The sequence below is a fragment of the Acanthopagrus latus genome, chromosome 12, assembly GCF_904848185.1.
Source record: "Acanthopagrus latus isolate v.2019 chromosome 12, fAcaLat1.1, whole genome shotgun sequence".
Lineage (NCBI taxonomy): Eukaryota > Metazoa > Chordata > Actinopteri > Spariformes > Sparidae > Acanthopagrus > Acanthopagrus latus.
The window spans coordinates 24,481,849-24,502,973 of NC_051050.1; the positions used below are offsets into that span (position 1 = coordinate 24,481,849).

The following is a 21,125-nucleotide window of genomic DNA, read 5'->3' on the forward strand; positions in this document are numbered from 1 at the left end:
CTTAAGATTTAAAGGAACAGTTCCCCCCCAAAAAAGTAAAATCCCGTCACCATCTCCTGCCTCCATGTTTGATGTAAAATCAGGTGAAGTCTCGTCGTTTCTGGAGCTTCACAGTAAAACAGCGTCGCAGCGTTCTGCTGAACAACTGAAGTAGCTGGAGACTTGTTTCAAAATGTAAAGAACAGCTGGAAGAAAATATAAAATGGCTCCATGCAGCTCGTCAGGCGTCCAGAAGCCCCGAGATCCCAAAGAGATCTGACCAGACGTTATCAACACCCTTAAAATAATCTGACATCTTTAGTGCAGCTGGGAAGCTAAAAGCGTTAGCATGCACCCCGTCTGGAACGGGTGCACGAGCTTTCTAAATGTATCCTGTAGAAGGTTTTTGTCTCCTTAATTTGAGGTACAAAACAGCCAGCAGAGGTTCCAGACTGGCTCTTTAAATACTCGGTGTCAAAGGTACCAAAACAAACGTGAAATTAAATGTGGACCTGATGATGGCGCTACAGTGCAAACTGCAAAAAGGATTCACGTCGACATATAATTACCAGCTAACATCTTAAACACAAATGTCTTAATAAACATCAACACTCAATCGATAACTTTCAGTACAAGATTAAAAAAGATCTGAGCATCACAGTCGATCAACACAAGCTCTTTATGACCTCCTCAATAATTCATGCTGTAACGCTAATATGAAACTATAAATATAGTAATAATATCAGTTATGTACCAGACATGATTTTTAAAATGAGCCGTCCAGATGAATAATTTACTGCATGAAGCTGGTTAATAAATGTTTTAATAATCTGTCTGCTTTCAACACAATGAGTGTTTTTTCATCCACGTCACAGGACGGCTTGAGTTTCATTTTACTCATATTTGTGCACATTTAAAAAAAAAGAGTAATGTTCAACTCGTCCTCTGGTTTTCAGCATCTTAAAGCTCGACTGAGTCGTCACACCACCTCAATGGTAAGGTGAATAATTTACGTTTATCACATTTTACTGGGCGCCTACAGAGTCCAGAACAGGAAACAAATCTGGTTTTGGGGGGAAAAACAACAGTGAAGTTCTGCAGAATAAGTATAAAGTATTTATGTATTATATGAAATATATACGTACCCCTTTTATTTAAGATTCCTACCTGACAACTACACAGTGCTGTATTCAACACTGGAGAGAACGACGTCGACATTTTGGTAACGTGAACTGTGAATCATGGGTATTTTTCGATAACAAGTCCAGATGTTTTGAATTTTTTTATGCACATTTTTGTCCGAACACTAGACAATATCTGAGACGAAAAATCTAAATCTTTTGACTGTTAAATGTGAACGTTGTCGCTTGTGACGACACAACCGAGAAAAGCAAACAGTAGCTCCAAGCAGCTCGTCCGCTGGAGATTCAAGTCTCCAGAAATGTCTTGTTTAGCAAAATGCTGCTATTCTGTTTTACTGTGAACGTCCAGAACTGTTCTGTGGACAACGAGACTTCACCTGATGTTTGGAGGAGTTGATGACCGGATTTTCATTTTTGGGTGAACTGTTCCTTTAAGTTTAAGTGAACCACAGGCTTTCCAGACGAGCGAATTAGAGCACAAAAATGCTAATTCACCTCCAGGTTTTCAGACTCATTCCTGCAGCACTCTGCAGTCAAATCTGAGCAGTTAGTCTCCAGTTTAGTGCTGCAACATCTGATTATTGTCACTAGCAATTAACCAGCTGATTTAGTTGTTGATAGATTGATCGATTGACTGATTGGTCAGAAGTTGAAGGTGAAACCCAGAGAGCAAAAAAAACAAAACAAAAAACATGACATTTGAAAAGCTGGACCATCAAATGTTTGGCTAATTGACGAATCGATAAATTGCAAGAACTGAGATGTATTTCTTAAATATTCATGTCAAAGATTCATTTTCTTTAGATCTTCTCTGTCTTATTTCTGTATTCTTTATTTAAGTATCAGGTTAAAAACAAGGACAGACGATGAGATCAAATGAGGGAAATAAAAAAAAAAACTGACCCAGAACCTGCAGGCATGTCACGCAGCAATTTAAATTAATTTGAGACTCAAATACGTCTCCAAGCCCATCATTCAGCGCTCATCGCCATCGATGTTCTTTTCAATTACATGACAGATTTTCAGACTGTTATTAAAGCAGCTCCTCCTGAAAGTTAATAAGAAAGTTTTGAGTAGAGAAAAGTTTTTATTTTTCTGAATCATCTCGTCTCGGTGTGAAGAAATCCCCCCGAAGATGTCGTCACCCGGCTCCTCAGAGTACCGCCGGAGACAGCGTGGGCGTTTTTAAGAGTGTGTGCGTCCCACCTGATCTGATCCAGTGGGTTTGCTGTGGTGAAATTGATCCCTGTGGTAGCTACACTGACAGGCCCGAGGAGCCAGCGTTCAAACGAATTAGGAAGAAGAGAAGAAGACAGCGAGCGCTTTCTGTTTGTTCTGCCTCTAAATAATACAGCACAATGACAGCCAGCAAACAAAAGCAGTTGTGTAGCGCAGAGCGATAGCGGGGATAGGATGTAACACAGAGGAACGCTTAAATTACAGATGAGAATGGAAACGTCTTTTCTTTGATGTTTCGTTGTCTGTTAAACATTGATGGGAGACAAACCAGCAGCGAACGGAGTCAGTGAAGATGATTACTGTCGTTTTACAGTGAAGTATACGCGTACTGTAATTACTTTACAGCAGTTTGGATGAAAATCACAGTGATATATTGTGTTTTCTAAAGTAAGCCAAGCACAGTTTTACTGTGAAAATACAGTATTTTGATGTACGTTTACATCATCATTCTGTTATCAGCATATTGAGTTACTGTAAATACATTTTAACAATAAAATGACAGTAATATTACAGCAACGTACCGCGTTTTCACTTAAACCAACCATATTGCTTGTAAGCATGTCAGCCAATTAGCATTTAGGACTGATGGTCTGTTGTTAGCCTGTGAGCCTGTTAGCTTTGTTAGCACGTGCACCTTATTGGACCACTTTGTCTCTTATTAGCTGTTAGCCGATTAGGATGAGGACCCTGTTGGACCACTTCTAGGCCTGATTGTCTGTTGTTAGCCTGTTGTTAGCATGTTAATCTGTAGGCATGTTAGCCGACTGGCATATGTGCCTTGTAGACCTCCACATGTGAGCCTGTTGTTAGCCTGTTATCATATTAGCCTTTTGTTAGCATGTGTATCTTGTTAACCCACTTGTGGGTCTGTAAGCCTGTTAGCCTGTGTACCTTGTTGGATCACTTCTAATCCTGTTGTTAGCCTATTAGCATGTAAGCCTGTTAGCATTCTGTTAGCCTTTTAGCATGTGCACCATGCTGTAAAACTACAATATTCTATTGCTAACTTACTGTATGGTGCTGTAGCATAATTACAGTATTTCCCTCTACCAGTTTTTCTTTTTTATGGTCGTCTCCGAATACACATCTGAATCTAAATAACTACCCATCATGCATTGCAAAAGCGTAACCACAGTAGTTTATTTTGCAAATTTAGCTGGTGTTTGCTAACAGTGCAGTAACAAACTGGAGCTCTGGACTCGACTCCCAGCTGGAGTTAATCTTTTGAATTTAATTTTAATTTTTTATTTTTTTCAGCATAAAATATCGTCCAACTTTTATTTCTCATACTTAATTGCAATGCTTCAGGGTGAACAAAAAAAAAAACAAAACAAAAAACAAATGATAGCCAAGTGATTGTATCCAAATTCCCTGAATGTTATTAAACATAAATGTGTAAAGTGTCGGTGGGGAGATTTAGCTCTAAATAATTGAAAGTGCTGGATTAGACTGCTGTTGGAATAATTCCGCCTTAAAATGCTCATTTCACTCTGCATGTGTTTTTTAACATTCATGCATCTGAAAAATAATTGAAGGGCCTGCGCGCTGCTGAATATTTCATCCCCTCTATGCCTCTTTTTTTTCCCAAAATTTTCACAGGCTGAACGATGGCTTTTGCACCCAAAAAAAGAAGAGTATGAATTTTTCAGGCATTTTAAATAATTAAGCCCAGAGTGTTTGGGGCGGCGAAGCCCTGATAAACTAATCTGAGACGGAGGGAGGAGGGAAAAAGGTCTGAGAGGGACATTAGAAATTTATTATTTTATCAGCAGCTATTTATTATTAACATAGAGAGATCCCATTAGCATTCATAGACAAAGGGACTCCTGGGAGGATGCCCTGTGGAGCTCAAGGTGATACATTAAAACGGAGAAGTTAAAGGAGGGGAAAGTATCCGCTTCGGCCCTCATCTGCATATCAGCCGCCGTCTTTCAGTCTGTGAAGTCAGCGGGATTTCTTCATTTTCTCGAGGTGGATTCTGGCAGATTCAGAACATGAAAATGAATCGTTCTGACTTCACAAAGTCCCGTTCTAAATACTTGATGGTAGGATCTCAGAAAGAAATGCAGCATCGGGGCTGGAGTGTGTTTTTCCTTTTTTTTTCAGCGTATTTCTGCCACGCCAGAAGAGAAAGAAACTCGTCAAGTCATCATGTTAGTTATCTTCAGTTTGTGTAAAATGAGTCATCACTGGTCAGTATGTTGAACCATTACGTAATGAGTCGTTAGTGTTGAATCTCTCAGTCTGTTCTGCAGTAACTCATTTCTAGCATACAGTCCTGAAATCACACTTATTAGGGAATTATTCATTAATGATCCATTAACTATCAAGTCGTTCCTGTTTCATTCCTCAGTAACTACTCACATTTTTGTGCATCTTACTGTGAAGTGCTGCCAGCCAATAAGGGATTCACTATTTTCCATTGAGAGCTGTCAGTGATGGAGGTGGTGCTGGGCAGGTGGGTGGTGTTTTGGGTGGTTGGGGGGGAACCTGGACTCCTCGAAGCCTTGGAGGTCTGTCAAAATGTACAAAGGCCGAGGAAACTCGAGCGTGACCGGACAGAGAGAAAGATCCAATATCTGTCTGCTTGATGTAAGAGAGCACCTACACTGATGGGTGGAGGAGTCGCTCCCTCCTCCCTCAAACCAAGAGAGGAGGTGAACAGCTGAGAAAGACATCCGACCCCCACCACCGACCCCCGATCTGAGCCGACAACAGCCTGCACACGCACACACAGCACATGGCCTTTATGAAAATATCCTAAATTCAATCAGGATCTGCAAATTTCATGAGCTGGCCGTCCTCCTCCTGAATATCTTATCGGGGTGTCAAATCAATCTGGGCTGTAACGTCTGACACTCTGAGCCTTTATTCAAGACCGAAACCGACTTCTGCCTACGACGAATCTGTTCTTATCTCACAGCCGCTCTGACCTCCCCGTGTCCAGCCCCCAAAATCTCATTATACTTGAAATTTGAGGGGAAAATGTAACACCACAGGATTGCCTATTATCATCTGGTACCTGGAGGGAAATTGAAAAAAAAAAAAAGAGGAGAGAGTCTGCAGCCGTGCCAGCAGCTCTGTGAAACTGTACTTACAGTATACTGCACTCACATGCTCCGCAGATCTTCCCCCCGTTTCCTGCGTTGGGAAGTCATTCTTCCAACCACGGTGTGTTCAGGAGCCTTTAAGTCGTGATGTGGAAACAACGTGGATCCTACAAGGAAGACATGTTGTATCAGGAAGTGGTTCCACCCAATCGGCAGAATAAATGCTGACAATATAAGCTTGAAACCAGTGAATGTTTTTAATAAGATGTCGGGAGCTTTTCCAGCCGCGTTCGTGGCAACAAAACTGGATATTTTTAACAAGAAATTTCAGTCGTGTTTGTGGTGACAAAACCGGATTGAATATGCGGATGAAGACGCGAATTATTTAATGAGGCGGCACAATTTTCACTCGTGTTGGTGGCGACAGACGTCAGGACATTTTCCAGCTGTTTGTGGCAACAAAACCAGATATTTTTTGTTAAACGTTTGAAGTCAAAACCTGGATATATTTAGTGGGACACAGGGACAATTTAGAGCTGTGTTAGCTGGCAACAAGATGGGAAATTTCTGACAAGATATCAGACAATGTTTCAGTTGGATTACTGGATGTTTTTATTAAGATGTCGAGACATTTTCTAGTTGTGTTTGTGGTGACAAAACCAGATATTGGACATTTTTGATGATGTACTGGCACAATTTGCAGCCATAAACTGGACATTTTTAAGTGCCTCAACCAAACTTATTTATTCTGTTTGGGTTGAACATTGAAACATGAATTTGAGCTGAAGATGTTTTTTAAGTTATAATATCTCTCAGCAAACAGAGAGGAGGCGAGTGTGAGGAAACAGGAGATCAAACGAGGAAATCGTGGTTCGATTTAGGTAAGAAAAGAAACATCCATAGACTTACATCTTTCGACCTGCCGGAGCAGAGGATGCTGGGTAATGTCAGTGGATATTTGCCTGGAGTGGTGGAGCTCCTCTGTGACCAAATACTCATCTCTTCTCTCACCCAAAAGAACCCATTAATATTTCAAATTAATGCAAATAACCTTAAATGGTGAATAATTGCCCCCGTATCAAAATTCAATTACTGTTAAACAGAGACGAATGGCTGATTGAAAATTATGAATAATTTCTGTGACAGACGGAGAAGCACTGAGAGGTAAAAAAAAAAAAAAAAAACGTGAAGAACAAAAGGAGGATTTCACAAAGCTCATTGTTCAGGTGGATGTTTCATTACATACCTGTAACTCTGACCGACACATATATCAGCTCCTCACTGTGCAGCATGAGGTGGAATTTATTAAACAGCAGGTTGTGAAATGGTTCTTCTTCTTTCTTCTTCTGCTTCATTGTCGACTTGTTCATTTTCTTCTTCCTCCTCTTCTATGTATCATACTGACATTTGTCCAAAATGTGTCATATCACGTTAATATCACAGGTTTATTAGCTGACCTCTACATCAGGAGTTGGAGTGAAGTGGAACGTCTGCTTTTCATCATTAGTAAGTGTGACACCACTCTGTTTTTTAAGAAGGACTCAACACATTTCCATTTTTGTTTGTAGCAACCAAACCAAGATGTTTTCTGCTCCTCATCTGGTGCAGAAACATATCCAGAGCATCAGCTCAGTGAGAGAAATAGAAGAAAGATAGAAATTTAAACTGAACATGAAGTTGTAATTCATCTGTGGTTTTGCAGAAATGTACTCAGCTAATATTCATCCTGACGGTTGGAGCTGTAGAAACCGAGGTGAGCAGCAGGTAGAGCTCTGGTGTTGTGTCAAATACTGCTCCCCTGTTGATATGTGTTTCCTCTCAGCACAGCACAGGTCAAATCTCCAGGTTTCTCAAACAGGAAGAAAAGACCAGAAGCACTGAACGACTCAATAACACTGCTCTGTACCGCCACCTGGTGACCAAAGTCTGCAACAGCATGTGAGGTTGTTGGTTTGGTTTAGTACATTTTTCTGGGACTAATTTACTTCAAAGGTGGTGTACCAAGATGATATAATATGAATTGGATCTTATTAGTGCCATAATTGATAATTGTCCCTGATAATCATTGATTATTATTGATACATGAAGTACCATACATGGTGCCCCGAGTGAGGCAGTATAAAACAGTGTATTGCTGAGTTTGTACTATTACCTGACTAAAGTTCCAAGTATTAAATCTCTGCTTAATAATAACACCAGATACTGTAGATACTGATGTACATGACTTTATTGTTCACTTCTATTTTCACAATTCAACTCAGGTACAATCAGTAACAGTCATCTTAATATGAATGTAAATCAATAAGCTAATAAAGTCTCATTATTTCCCCTTTAAATCCCCTTCAAATTAATATTTGAGTAACATGTTACATCACATATAAGATACAATGAGTTGGCGACTTTGACCCCGAGAGACAACTGGGATTGGCTCCAGTAACCCCGCAAAATCCCCCGAAAAAGAGGGATAAAGTGGTTACATCCCTGCAACCCTCACAGATAAAGCGCAAGATAATGAGATGAGATGAGATGTTACATCACAGTTTCTCTAAATTACTGTACGACATCATACAGACATTTAAAATTGAATTTGATTTTAATATAAACAACCTTCTGCTGATTTCTGTCTTTACACACGACTGATAATGTTTTCAAATCAACTAAATCTTTAAATTTCATCATGTGTGACCTGATAAACAGGTGATATAATATTGATTGAATCTTATTAGTTATCATAATGAATAATTGTCTCTGGTAATCATCAATTATTATTTATAGTCAAATTTCACCCAAAACTCCCTATTAATGTTTTATGAAGTACCACATATGGTGCCCCGTGTGAAGCAGGCACTAATAACGCTTTCAAATCAACGAAATCTTTAAATTTCATCACGTGTGACCTGATAAACAGTCTGTTACTGTGTTTTCTTACATCCACCTTGTTAATTAGTCTTATTGCTCTTTTCTCTGACACAGACAAAAGTTTAGTACGATTCACAGACGAGTTGCCTCGCACCTCAAAATGTGGAAGAATAAGTGAACAGAACAAAATATGAAGAGAATCAAAATCTGAACCGTCCTTTGTTCAAAACAGCAAAACATGGACACACTTTACAGTTTGCTCACACGTCCCATCAGTAAAGTCTGTTACACGACTCTTATTCAATGATTTCATGAACAGATTCACTTCATCCACACAATCAGTGTGTTGGAGCAGAATCTCAGCTATGTACAAGCAAATAATGAAGCATCTCCTTATTGATTATGATCATGTGAAGTGAAGTCATCATGAGCAGCGAGAGCCTCCGTGGCTGAACAGACACAGGAAGGAGCGCCGCCTGAAGAAAGTCCAACATTTACAGAACAACAAGAAGACGTCAAAGTACCGCCCACAATGTTTGATTGACAGGTGATCTGTGTGCAGTGAAGAAATGCCACAACAATCAGCTCTCAGCAACAATGATGGAAACACAACAAGTGTGAAGAACTGAAACACACAATTTAACCCACTGATCCTGAAATGACTTCAGACTATTTGAGTTTACAAAACTCAGCAGAGTCTCCAGGCCAGTTGAACCAAAGTCCAGCATAGAGCGGCTGAGTGAATGTGGTCTGGACTCTGTGGAGGAGAGTCATGGTGTCAGAGACGCTGTAGAAGGACAGAATACCTGCACTGTGATCCAGGTACACTCCAACTCTGGAGGACCGAGGACCTGAGACAGGAGTTTTGACTTTCTTGTGATAAAAGTTAAAACTGTATGTGTAACAAATTAACATCCAAGATTTGTCATTGTATCCAAATCTACATTCAGATGAGCTCCCTGCTCTGCTGATATTCTTGTATGCAACTGCTACACCAACTCCTGCTCCTCTCCTCGCCACCTCCCAGTAACAACGTCCAGTCAGACTCTCTCTACTCAGGACCTGAGGACACCCAGTGAATCTCTCTGGGTGATCAGAATAAGACTGTTCGTCTTTCATATATGTTGCTTTTTTGTTCCCCTCTGATAATAACAGATATGCATCTGCTGTGTTTTGATCCAGTGTGATTTCACATGAATATCTTAAGAAGTCAGCTCTGGTCTTCTTCTCTGGTTGTGACAGTAAAACATCCACTTGAGTCACTGTCAGTGAGATGTTGGTCCATGTGTCTCTCAGGACGTCCTGTAGTTTGTCTCTGAGCTCTGACACAGCTGCTGTCACATCCTCAAAGTACTTGAGAGGACGGATGTTGATGCTGGATGAGTGTGTAGACTCACTGAGTGCTGACAGTGAGGGGTAGTTGTGTAGAAACTGGTTGTGATCCTCTGTGCGTGAGAGCTTCTTCAGCTCAGCGTCTTTCCTCTTCAGCTCAGTGATCTCCTGCTCCAGCTTCTCCTGAAGCTCTTTGACTCGACTCACTTCGGTTTCCTGCTGGGATCTGACCTGCTGCTTCACATCAGAGCGTCTTTTCTCCATGAGACGGATCAGCTGGGTGAAGATCTTCTCACTGTGCTCCACTGCTTTATCAGCAGAGCCATTGATGGCCTCCACCTCCTGTTGAAGCAGCTTCACATCTTCCTCTCTGTCCTGGATTCTCTGCTGGATGTTGTGTCGACTCCCCTCCAGCTCTCTCTGCCTCTCAGTCCTCTCTGCTGCAGCTGACACTGTGTCGTGGCCTTTATGTTCGTCCATGGAGCACAAAATACAGATACACTGCTGATCAGTGCGGCAGAAAATCTTCATCACCTCATCGTGACGAGAGCAGATGTTCTCCTGGAGCTTCTCTGACGGCTCCACCAGCTTGTGTTTCTTAAATGTAGATGATTCATAATGAGGCTGGAGGTGTTTCTCACAGTAAGAGGCCAGACAGACCAGACAGGACTTAACTGCTCTCAGTTTCCTCCCAGTGCAGAAATCACAGGCCACATCTTCAGGTCCAGCATAGCAGTGATCAGCAGGAGCAGCTTGGAGTCCAGTCTTTTTCAGCTCCTCCACTAAAGCTGCTAACGTGGTGTTTTTCAGCAGCTCAGGCCTCGGTATGAAGTTCTTCCTGCACTGAGGGCAGCTGTAGATCCTCTTCTCATGCTCTGTGTCCCAGTGGTCTTTAATACAGTTCTTGCAGTAGCTGTGTCCACAGGGAGTAGTCACCGGATCCTTCAGTAGATCCAAACAGATCGGACAAGAAATTATTTCTTGGTGCAGCTGAACTGCTTTCTGGGCCATTTCTTCTCTCAGTGACAACGACTGTCTGAGCTTCACTTCCTGATAACTGAAGTTAGAATGATGGAGCAAGATAAGCAGACAGAAGAGGATGTGGTAACTTGCTCCACATTTGAAAACAATAAAGCTTTCAGTTGTAAATTGTTTCTTGACTACACAGTCTTTGCTGACATTTCTCTAACTCCTCTTCTGATTTTGTTAAAGAATCTGTTAAAGAAATAGGTAAAAGTACAGAGATATCATCAGCAAACTGTACTTGAATGTATCTAAAGTAGGAGTAGATTGTTAATACTGATACAGCTCCGTCACTAACTGTGGGCATTGCTTACGCACACAGACATGGCATATTTCTCCGTGGTGTCACTGGTTGCAGGCCACACACACACACACACACACACAATGCATATTACTCTGTGTTATCGCTTGCTGCAAGCAGTACACACAAGCGCAACACACGGCTCTCTGACCCGTTTAACTCTACAGAGTTAAAGACTTCCTGTAATTCATTGCTTAACTGTATGGTAGCGTGATCAAGGATCATAAACAGGAGCATGAACAAGCAAGGACAGAATGCAAACAATGACCAGACAGGGAGTGAAGGGAACACAGAGACTAAATACAGAGACACTAATGACATGACGAGGAACAGGTGAGGAGAGAGGAGGGAGGATGCCAGGTGAGGTAACAAGGGGGAGGAGCACATGAGAAAACATTAAGGGAGCAAAATAACAGGCAAGCTTTATACCGAGGAGCAGGCACTGGACTTGACGTGGGACTCGGCCGGGCCTCCGACCGAGGTGCAGGAACAGGCCTCGGCCGGGCCTCCGACCAAGGTGCAAGGACTGGCGACATCTGGACCGCCGACTGAGGGCCACTGGCAGGTGTCGGCCGGGCCGCCGACTGAGGACCACTGGCAGGTGTCGGCCGGGCCGCCGACTGAGGGCCACTGGCAGGTGTCGGCTGGGCCGCCGACTGAGGGCCACTGGCAGGTACTGGGGTTGAGACTGAGGCCTGGGTTGGTAGCCAGGCTGTGGCTGTGGCTGCAGCGTGGGTTTTGGCTGGTAGCTCAGCTGTGGCTGCAGCATGGGTTTGGGCTGGTAGCTCGGCTGTGGCCGAGGCCTGGGCTGGGAACTCGGCTGTGGCTGGAGCTGAGGCATGGGCTGAGGCCACTGAGCCTGACTTCAGGGAGCCAGGACGACGAAAACGAAGACGTGGGCATTTTGGGGGCCGGCGACAAAGACGAAGGCACTCTGGAGGTCTGTGGCGAGGACAAAGGTGATCCGTAGGTCTGTGGCAAGGACAAAGGTGATCCGGAGGTCTGTGGTGAGGACAACAGTGAAGGGGCTCTGGAAACCGGCAGGAGTGGCATGGGCTGAGACGCACTGGAGGCTGGCGACGAAGTCGTAGGTGTAGGCGCAGTCTGGAACTCGCTGGAGGCTGGCGACGAAGGCATAGGCGCAGGCTGGAACCTTCTGGAGGCTGGCGATGAAGGCATAGGCGCAGGCTGGAACTCACTGGAGGCCAGCGATGAAGGCGAAGGCGTAGGTGCAGGCTGGAACCCCCTGGAGGCCGGCAGCGAAGGCGTGGGCTGAGACCCACTGGAGGTCGGCAGCGAAGGCGTTGGCTTGGACCCACTGGAGGCCAGCGGCGAAGGCATGGGCTGGGACCCACTTGCGACCAGACTGCTGGCTGGGAAACCCTCCAGGGTCTTGGCCGGACCATAGGAGTTTTGCCAGGAGCTGGTGGCCCGGGAGCCGATGAAGGGTCTCTGGCAACAAACGACCTCGGCCGGGCCCCCGACCGAGGAGCAGGCACTGGACCTGGCGTGGGACTCGACCGGGTCTCCGACTGAGGTGCAGGAACAGGCCTCTGCCGGGCCTCCGACCGAGGTGCAGGAACAGGCCTCAGCCGGGCCTCCGACCAAGGTGCAGGGACTGGCACCATCTGGACCGCCGACCGAGGGCCACTGGCAGGTGTCGACCGGGCCACCGACTGAGGGCCACTGGCAGGTGTCGGCCGGGCCGCCGACTGAAGGTCACTGGCAGGTGTCGGCCGGGCCGCCGACTGAGGGTCACTGGCAGGTACTGGGGTTGAGACTGAGGCCTGGGTTGGTAGCCAGGCTGTGGCTGCAGTGTGGGTTTGGGCTGGTAGCTCAGCTGTGGCCGAGGCCTGGGCTGGGAACTCGGCTGTGGCTGCGGCCTGGGCTGGGAGCTTGGCTGTGGCTGAGGCCTGGGCTGGGAGCTCGGCCGTGGCTGGAGCTGAGGCATGGGCTGAGGCCACTGAGCCTGACTTCAGGGAGCCAGGATGACGAAAACGAAGACGTGGGCATTTTGGGGGCCGGCGACAAAGACGAAGGCACTCTGGAGGTCTGTGGCGAGGACAAAGGTGATCTGTAGGTCTGTGGCAAGGACAAAGGTGATCCGGAGGTCTGTGGTAAGGACAACGGTGAAGGGGCTCTGGAAACCGGCAGGAGTGGCATGGGCTGAGACGCACTGGAGGCTGGCGACGAAGTCGTAGGTGTAGGCGCAGTCTGGAACTCGCTGGAGGCTGGCGACGAAGGCATAGGCGCAGGCTGGAACCTGCTGGAGGCTGGCGATGAAGGCATAGGCGCAGGCTGGAACTCACTGGAGGCCAGCGACGAAGGCGTAGGCACGGCCTCGAACTCACTGGAGGCCGGCGATGAAGGCGAAGGCGTAGGTGCAGGCTGGAACCCCCTGGAGGCCGGCGGCGAAGGCGTGGGCTGAGACCCACTGGAGGCCGGCAGCAAAGGCGTCGGCTTGGACCCACTGGAGGCCGGCGGTGAAGGCATGGGCTGGGACCCACTTGCGACCAGACCGCTGGCTGGACCATAGGAGTTTTGCCAGGAGCTGGTGGCCTGGGAGCCGATGAAGGATCTCTGACAACAAACGACCTTGGCCGGGCCCCCGACCGAGGAGCAGGCACTGGACCTGGCGTGGGACTTGACCGGGTCTCCGACTGAGGTGCAGGAACAGGCCTTTGCCGGGCCTCCGACCGAGGGCCACTGGCAGGTGTCGACCGGGCCACCGACTGAGGGCCACTGGCAGGTGTCGGCTGGGCCGCCGACTGGGGCCACTGGCAGGTGTCGGCCGGGCCGCCGACTGAGGGTCACTGGCATGTACTGGGGTTGAGACTGAGGCCTGGGTTGGTAGCCAGGCTGTGGCTGCAGTGTGGGTTTGGGCTGGTAGCTCAGCTGTGGCTGGAGCTGAGGCATGGGCTGAGGCCACTGAGCCCGACTTCAGGGAGCCAGGACGTGGACGAGCTCGTCGCTTTCTCGGTGGGGGCACTTTGTAGGCCAGCCAGGTTCAAAGTACAAAGCAAAACAAAACAAAGTAGCAAAGCAAAAATACAAAGTTCAAATCAATGTCAAAGTACAAATCAAACATGGGAAAAAAATGCAAAAAAAAAAATCTGAAACAGGAGCAGGAGCATGAACAGGAGCATGAACAACCAAGGACAGAATACAAACAATGACCGGACAGGGAGTGAAGGGAACACAGAGGCTAAATACACAGACACTAATGACATGACGAGGAACAGGTGAGGAGAGAGGAGGGAGGAAGCCAGGTGAGGTAACGAGGGGGAGGAGCACATGAGAAAACAGGAGGGGAACAAAACAACAGACAGAGGGAGCCAGAGGGGAGAACATAGGAGAAACTTAAAGGACACATGAGGGCATGGAAAATCAAAACATAAGACACAAGACATGGAAAAACAAAACATAGGACACAAGACATGGAAAAACAAAACATAAGACACAAGACATGGAAAAACAAAACATAGGACACAACAAGACATGGTATAAAGACATGAATCAAATACAAGAAACCAAAAACCAGATACAAGAACAAACACCAACAGGAGCCATGACAATGTGTTTGTTTTTTGGCTTTTTTGTCGTCTTTCTTTCTTATCAAACATCACTGTTGATCTGTCTACGGCTCAACAATTAAAATAAAACCATCTGACAGGTTTAGGGAGGAAGTTTCTCTTTAGTGGAACTGGTGAAAACTGAAACTGTATTCAAACCGACTTTCTGTTTACTCCATGAAGAACTAAAACTTATATTATCATATTGGGATCTCCTCCAGGTTGTGTTATTCACTTATTTTGATAAGTCTGGCTTAATTAAATAAGACTTCATTCCATTACCATGGTTTCAATGCACAGTTAAAGGATGACTCTGTAGTTTTGATGAGGAAATGTTCACGAGAGGAGAAAGATCTTCAATGATTGATTTGTATTATCTGCCTAAACAAACTAAATACACAAACAGGAGCAGGAAGAAAAAGAAAACTTGGATATTATCAGTGTTCCACATTTGAAAACATCAACGTTTTTTGTTAAAATATTTTTTTGCTCCTCAGGCTTTACTGAGGTTTCTCTAACTCTTCCTCTGATTCTGTCTCCTTTTCTTATCCTGGTTTTAAAAACAACTGACAGTACTTGTCAGACTATTTATGAGCACTTGATGGAGCCAAAGTTCCGTCCTGGTGTTGAGTTGCAGACCAGTGAGTAAATATTCAGATACTTTACATAGGTACGAAAACAACTAAATAAAAATGTGAATGATTTAATCATTTACATTCAATATACCAAAGAAGACAACATTTAATTAACAGTAAACATATGAAACTTAAAAAATATCAGTGAGAACATGATTTGACAACCACCATTGTTCCTTTGCTCTTCCAGACACACGCGCACACCTCTATAGAGTACATGTTAGTTAGATTGTGTGATTTCATATTTGTGTTAAGTAAAATACTTTTTAACCTTCATGCTGTCTATTCAATATTGAACAAGAGTGAAAGTTACCAACGTCTACTCTGTCAAGGACTCCAAAATCCTTCAACCATTACTAGCTGTTATGGTAATATTAGTTGTAGTTATTAAGTTAAATATTAATCAGAGTCACAAACTGACAGTTTAGGACCTTTTTCTGACTCTACTTTGCTGAACTGACTATCTTTTCCCTTTGTCAAGGGTGGTCCCCCGAAGTGATATAATAATGATTGAATCTTATTAGTTATCATAATGAATAATTATCCCTGATAATCATCAATTATTATTTATAGTCAAATTTAACCCTAAGCTCCCTATTAATGTTGTATGAAGTACCACATATGGTGCCCTGTGTGAGGCAGGCACTGATAACGCTTTCAAATCAATGAACTCTTTATATTTCATCACGTGTGACCTGATAAACAGTCTGTTGCTGTGTTTTCTTTCATCCTCCTTGTTAATTAGTCTTATTGCTCTTTTCTCTGACACATACAAAAGTTTAGTACGATTCACAGACGAGTTGCCTCGCACCTCAAAATATGGAAGAATCAGTGAACAGAACAAAATATGAAGAGAATCAAAATCTGAACCATCCTTTGTTCAAAACAGCAAAACATGGACACACTTTACAGTTTGCTCACACGTCCCATCAGTAAAGTCTGTTAAACGACTCTTAATCAATGATTTCTTGAACAGATTCACTTCATCCACACAATCAGTGTGTTGGAGCAGAATCTCAGCTATGTACAAGCAAATAATGAAGCATCTCCTTATTGATTATGATCATGTGAAGTGAAGTCATCATGAGCAGCGAGAGCCTCCGTGGCTGAACAGACACAGGAAGGAGCGCCGCCTGAAGAAAGTCCAACATTTACAGAACAACAAGAAGACGTCAAAGTACCGCCCACAGTGTTTGATTGACAGGTGATCTGTGTGATGATGGAAACACAACAAGTCTGAAGGAATGAAACACACAATTTAACCCACTGACCCTGAAATGACTTCAGACTATTTGAGTTCACAAAACTCAGCAGAGTCTCCAGAAGACCAGTTGATCTGAAGTCCAGCATAGAGCGGCTGAGTGAATGTGGTCTGGACTCTGTGGAGGAGAGTCATGGTGTCAGAGACGCTGTAGAAGGACAGAATACCTGCACTGTGATCCAGGTACACTCCAACTCTGGAGGACCGAGGACCTGAGACGGGAGTTTGGACACTGTTGTACCAAAAGTAATAACTATCTGTGGAACAAAATAACCTCCAAGATTTGTTGTTGGATCCAAATAAACTGTCATCTGACCTCCCTGCTCTGCTGATATTCTTGTATGCGACTGCTACACCAACTCCATCTCCTCTCCTCTCCACCTCCCAGTAACAACGTCCAGTCAGACTCTCTCTACTCAGGACCTGCTGCCACACAGTGAATCTGTCTGGATGATCAGAATAAGATTGTTTTTGTCTCATTCTTGTTGCTTTTCTGTTCCCCTCAGATAATAACAGCTGTGTGTTTGCTGTGTTTGGATCCAGTGTGATTTCACATGAATATCTTAAGAAGTCAGCTCTGGTCATGTTTTTTGGTAGTGACAGTAAAACATCCACTTGAGTCACTGTCAGTGAGATGTTGGTCCATGTGTCTCTCAGGACGTCCTGTAGTTTGTCTCTGAGCTCTGACACAGCTGCTGTCACATCCTCAAAGTAGTTGAGAGGACGGATGTTGATGCTGGATGAGTGTGTAGACTCACTGAGTGCTGACAGTGAGGGGTAGTTGTGTAGAAACTGGTTGTGATCCTCTGTGTGTGAGAGCTTCTTCAGCTCAGCGTCTTTCCTCTTCAGCTCAGTGATCTCCTGCTCCAGCTTCTCCTGAAGCTCTTTGACTCGACTCACTTCAGTTTCCTGCTGGGATCTGACCTGCTGCTTCACATCAGAGCGTCTTTTCTCCATGAGACGGATCAGCTGGGTGAAGATCTTCTCACTGTGCTCCACTGCTTTATCAGCAGAGCCATTGATGGCCTCCACCTCCTGTTGAAGCAGCTTCACATCTTCCTCTCTGTCCTGGATTCTCTGCTGGATGTTGTGTCGACTCCCCTCCAGCTCTCTCTGCCTCTCAGTCCTCTCTGCTGCAGCTGACACTGTGTCGTGGCCTCTATGTTCGTCCACAGAGCAGAGATAACAGATACACTGCTGATCAGTACGGCAGAACATCTTCATCACCTCATCGTGACGAGAGCAGATGTTCTCCTGGAGCTTCTCTGACGGCTCCACCAGCTTGTGTTTCTTAAATGTAGATGATTCATAATGAGGCTGGAGGTGTTTCTCACAGTAAGAGGCCAGACAGACCAGACAGGACTTAACTGCTCTCAGTTTCCTCCCAGTGCAGAAATCACAGGCCACATCTTCAGGTCCAGCATAGCAGTGATCAGCAGGAGCAGCTTGGAGTCCAGTCTTCTTCAGCTGCTCCACTAAAGCTGCTAACATGGTGTTTTTCAGCAGCTCAGGCCTCGGTGTGAAGCTCTTCCTGCACTGAGGGCAGCTGTAGATCCTCTTCTCATGCTCTGTGTCCCAGTGGTCTTTAATACAGTTCTTGCAGTAGCTGTGTCCACAGGGAGTCGTCACCGGATCCTTCAGTAGATCCAAACAGATCGGACAAGAGAAAGTCTCTCGGTCCAGCTGAACTGCTTTCTGCGCCATTTCACCTCTTAGTGACAACGACTGTCTGAGCTTCACTTCCTGATAACTGAAACTAGTCTGAGCTCTGATCTGAACAGTGTGTGTTTGTGCTGTGAAGAAACCTGTCAGCTCAGTTACAGCCAACCACAAACTGTAGATCTGAAGGGGAGGGAACAAGGAAATGTAGTGACAGAGTGGAGCTGCTGTGTGAGAGGAGGAAGAAGAGGGAGGGCTGATTGACCTTTGGTTCATTCCAGGACGAGGAGCAGCTCTGTCAATCTGAACTTTGTTTCCTCTTTTACAACCAGTTAAAACCAACTCAGTTAAAACCTGCTCCACATTTGAAAACATCAAAGTTTTTAGTTGAAAAAATGTCTTGGCTCATCAGGCTTTGCTGATGTTTCTCTAACTCTTCCTCTGATTCTGCTCACTTTTTCATTTTCCTAGTTAAAAACAGCTGACGGCACTTGTCAGACTCTTTATGAGCACATGATGGAGCCAAAGTACCGTTCTGCTGTTTAGCTGCAGACCAGTTTCTTCTAATATATCGGTCAATGAAGTATTCAGATACTTTGCTTAAGTACAAATACAAAAATGTAAAAACCTTTCAAAATGACGACAGAAGTAAAAGTGGAACTGCTGAAAACTGAAGCTGTGTTTCCTCCATAAAGGACTAAAATTTACTGTCTGATTGTGAAAACATCTTAAAGGCGACAGAGGGAGCTACAGATATACAGTATATGTAACAACAGGTAACTAAAGATGCCAAATAAAACCGTCTACAGCCGACTACAAAATGCAATATTTCTCTCTGAAATGTGTTGAATCAATGTAATGGAGGCACTAAATATAGAAATATTAACTTAGTGTCTCAAAATAATGACTTAATATCTTGTGTGTCTTGTAAAAAAAAAAAGACATTATCTCACATTAATCAGAAATGTTCCAAGTCTGTAAAGTAGTTCATAAAACATCAAAATACTAACACCTGAAACAAACCTGCAAAATGTATTACATCTAATTTTAGTCCATTTATTTCTCATTCAGACTAATTATTCACACAATATTCACATAATTGCTTATCAAAATGGCAGGAAGTTCATAGTTTATCTCCTGTCTGAGGCATTTCTTCCCTCAGCTCCGTCATTAGAGACGTTTTCTGTGAACTAAGTCTGACCCACTGAGCTTTCAGCCTTTATGAACTAACTCCCAGAGCCACTTCTTCCCTCCTTCTCCTCTTTTCTCACAAGCTCTTCTCTTTCCTTTTGCTCTCAGTAGAGCATCAGATTCCTCGCGTGAGAACACCGTATCGAGTCCGGTTGATTGAGATATCGGGTCACTTTATTTTTCCTTGTGTTTAATCCCTCATTCAGACAAACGCGTCAGCCTTTTCTTCAGGGACAGCTTGGATTTCAGAGCTGGACTTGTGTTAAAAAAAACACAGAGAAAGATAAAGGTCCTCTGCATATTTTCCAAAAGTTAAATAATGGTTCCGCATTGCACGAGCTGACTGCTCACCTGGACAGGACAACCTCTTTGTCTCCAGGACGAAGGGTCCATTCAACAACTACGACTCACTGCAGGAAGGAAATTCCATCGGTTGTTGATTATCTTCAACTTGTAAAGTGATCGATATCAATCTACAGTATGTGAACTATATTAACACAGTGAATCGCGAGAACAATAAATCACAAAACAAATTCTGTGATATAAGCAAAACATCCACAAATCATCTCTAAAGCTGTATTAGTACAGAAGTGTCTCATGTTAAAGGGGAACTTCACTAATTTATTGCAAGTTTTCAAGCAGTTTATGTGCCATGAAAGCGAGACTGTGGTTCTGGATGGAGCTAAAACAGTTTTCCACAGTAGCATCACTCTTCTGTTTCCACCACTGTGACGGGAGAAAAACAAAAACTGTCATTGTTATTGGAAACGTTCTCAAAAAACTAACTTACTATCTATGAGACACTTTGTTTTGTGTTGTACTTACTATGAACTGTATTTTGGCCTATTAGCTCTTGTCAGCATGCTAACAGGCTGTAATGAAAGAGTGAACATGGTTAACATTATACCTGCTAATACGGCATGTTAGCATTATCACGGTTGCTGTGTCTCAATTCAAGGGCCAATTACGTCACAATGCTGCGCGAAGTCTGTCCCAGTCTGAAGCTCCTCCAGAGGCTCCTCCTTCTTCCTGTTTCTGGAGGATGCACCGCTACAATCCTTCATGGCCTCACATATCCCAAGATTCTTTGCACACCCAAAAAAGAGGAAAGAAAGAGAGAAAATGGCGACGTCACGTGGTGTAGATCATCAGTTTCTCAGACCTGGGCAGCAGAAATCGTGACGTAAGGGTGAAACATCAGGTGACGTAACCAGGACAGATGACGCAGTTCACAAGGTCTCTCCGAAGGACCACAAAGGCCGCGACCTTCGAAGGATGCAGACCCTGAACTGAGACCCAGCATGTTAGCATGGTGATGTAGGCATCAGAAGAAGTTGCAGTGGTGAGGAAACCAGCCGGCACAATAAAGTCTGAGCTGCAGCAAATTCAGCTGAGTGATTCAAAACTAAATCTTACAAGTTTGGTACAAGTTTGTGCATCAATTTGCCTACACAGCAGTTTGAGACCCCTGTTCTAAAGCTGACGACTCTTCAGCGTCTGTCGACAGAATAAAGAATGATCTTCTGTCTGAAAACACAGTCCTGCCCAGAGGAAACACCGAGGAGACCGAGGGGAATATGTGCTGTGTCAGGGAGGCTGCTGGCGGTTACATAATGGCTTGTGGGAACACGTGTATCTCAGCGGGGTGATGATGTGGGATCAGGGAGGCTGGAACAAAAAAACAATGTGCCATCGCGCCCACATGTCCTCCACAGATAACAACACAAACTAGCAGCGCACACGATCACAAAGGGTTCAACCTGATACCTGCTCACGTCCGGAGCTGTGACGTCAGCAAACGACCCAGTTTGAATACAATCACACCGTGTCCTCACACGAACTCCTGCTTCATGTGTGTCATGGGGAATAACACGAGGCTACC

General features: G+C 44.5%; 1 protein-coding gene across 1 annotated transcript; it reads right to left on the minus strand.

Annotated features, from left to right (window-relative positions):
- Positions 1 to 8,938: 8,938 nt before the first annotated feature.
- Positions 8,939 to 18,210, minus strand: LOC119030260. Its single transcript, XM_037117694.1, has 7 exons — positions 16,422 to 18,210; positions 13,659 to 13,863; positions 13,277 to 13,476; positions 12,910 to 13,156; positions 12,125 to 12,348; positions 11,809 to 12,046; positions 8,939 to 10,786 (listed from the first exon to the last, which is right to left on the minus strand). The coding sequence occupies exons 1-7, from the start codon at positions 18,095 to 18,097 to the stop codon at positions 8,939 to 8,941; spliced, it is 4,638 nt and encodes a 1,545-aa protein (XP_036973589.1). The 5' UTR covers positions 18,098 to 18,210.
- Positions 18,211 to 21,125: the final 2,915 nt, after the last annotated feature.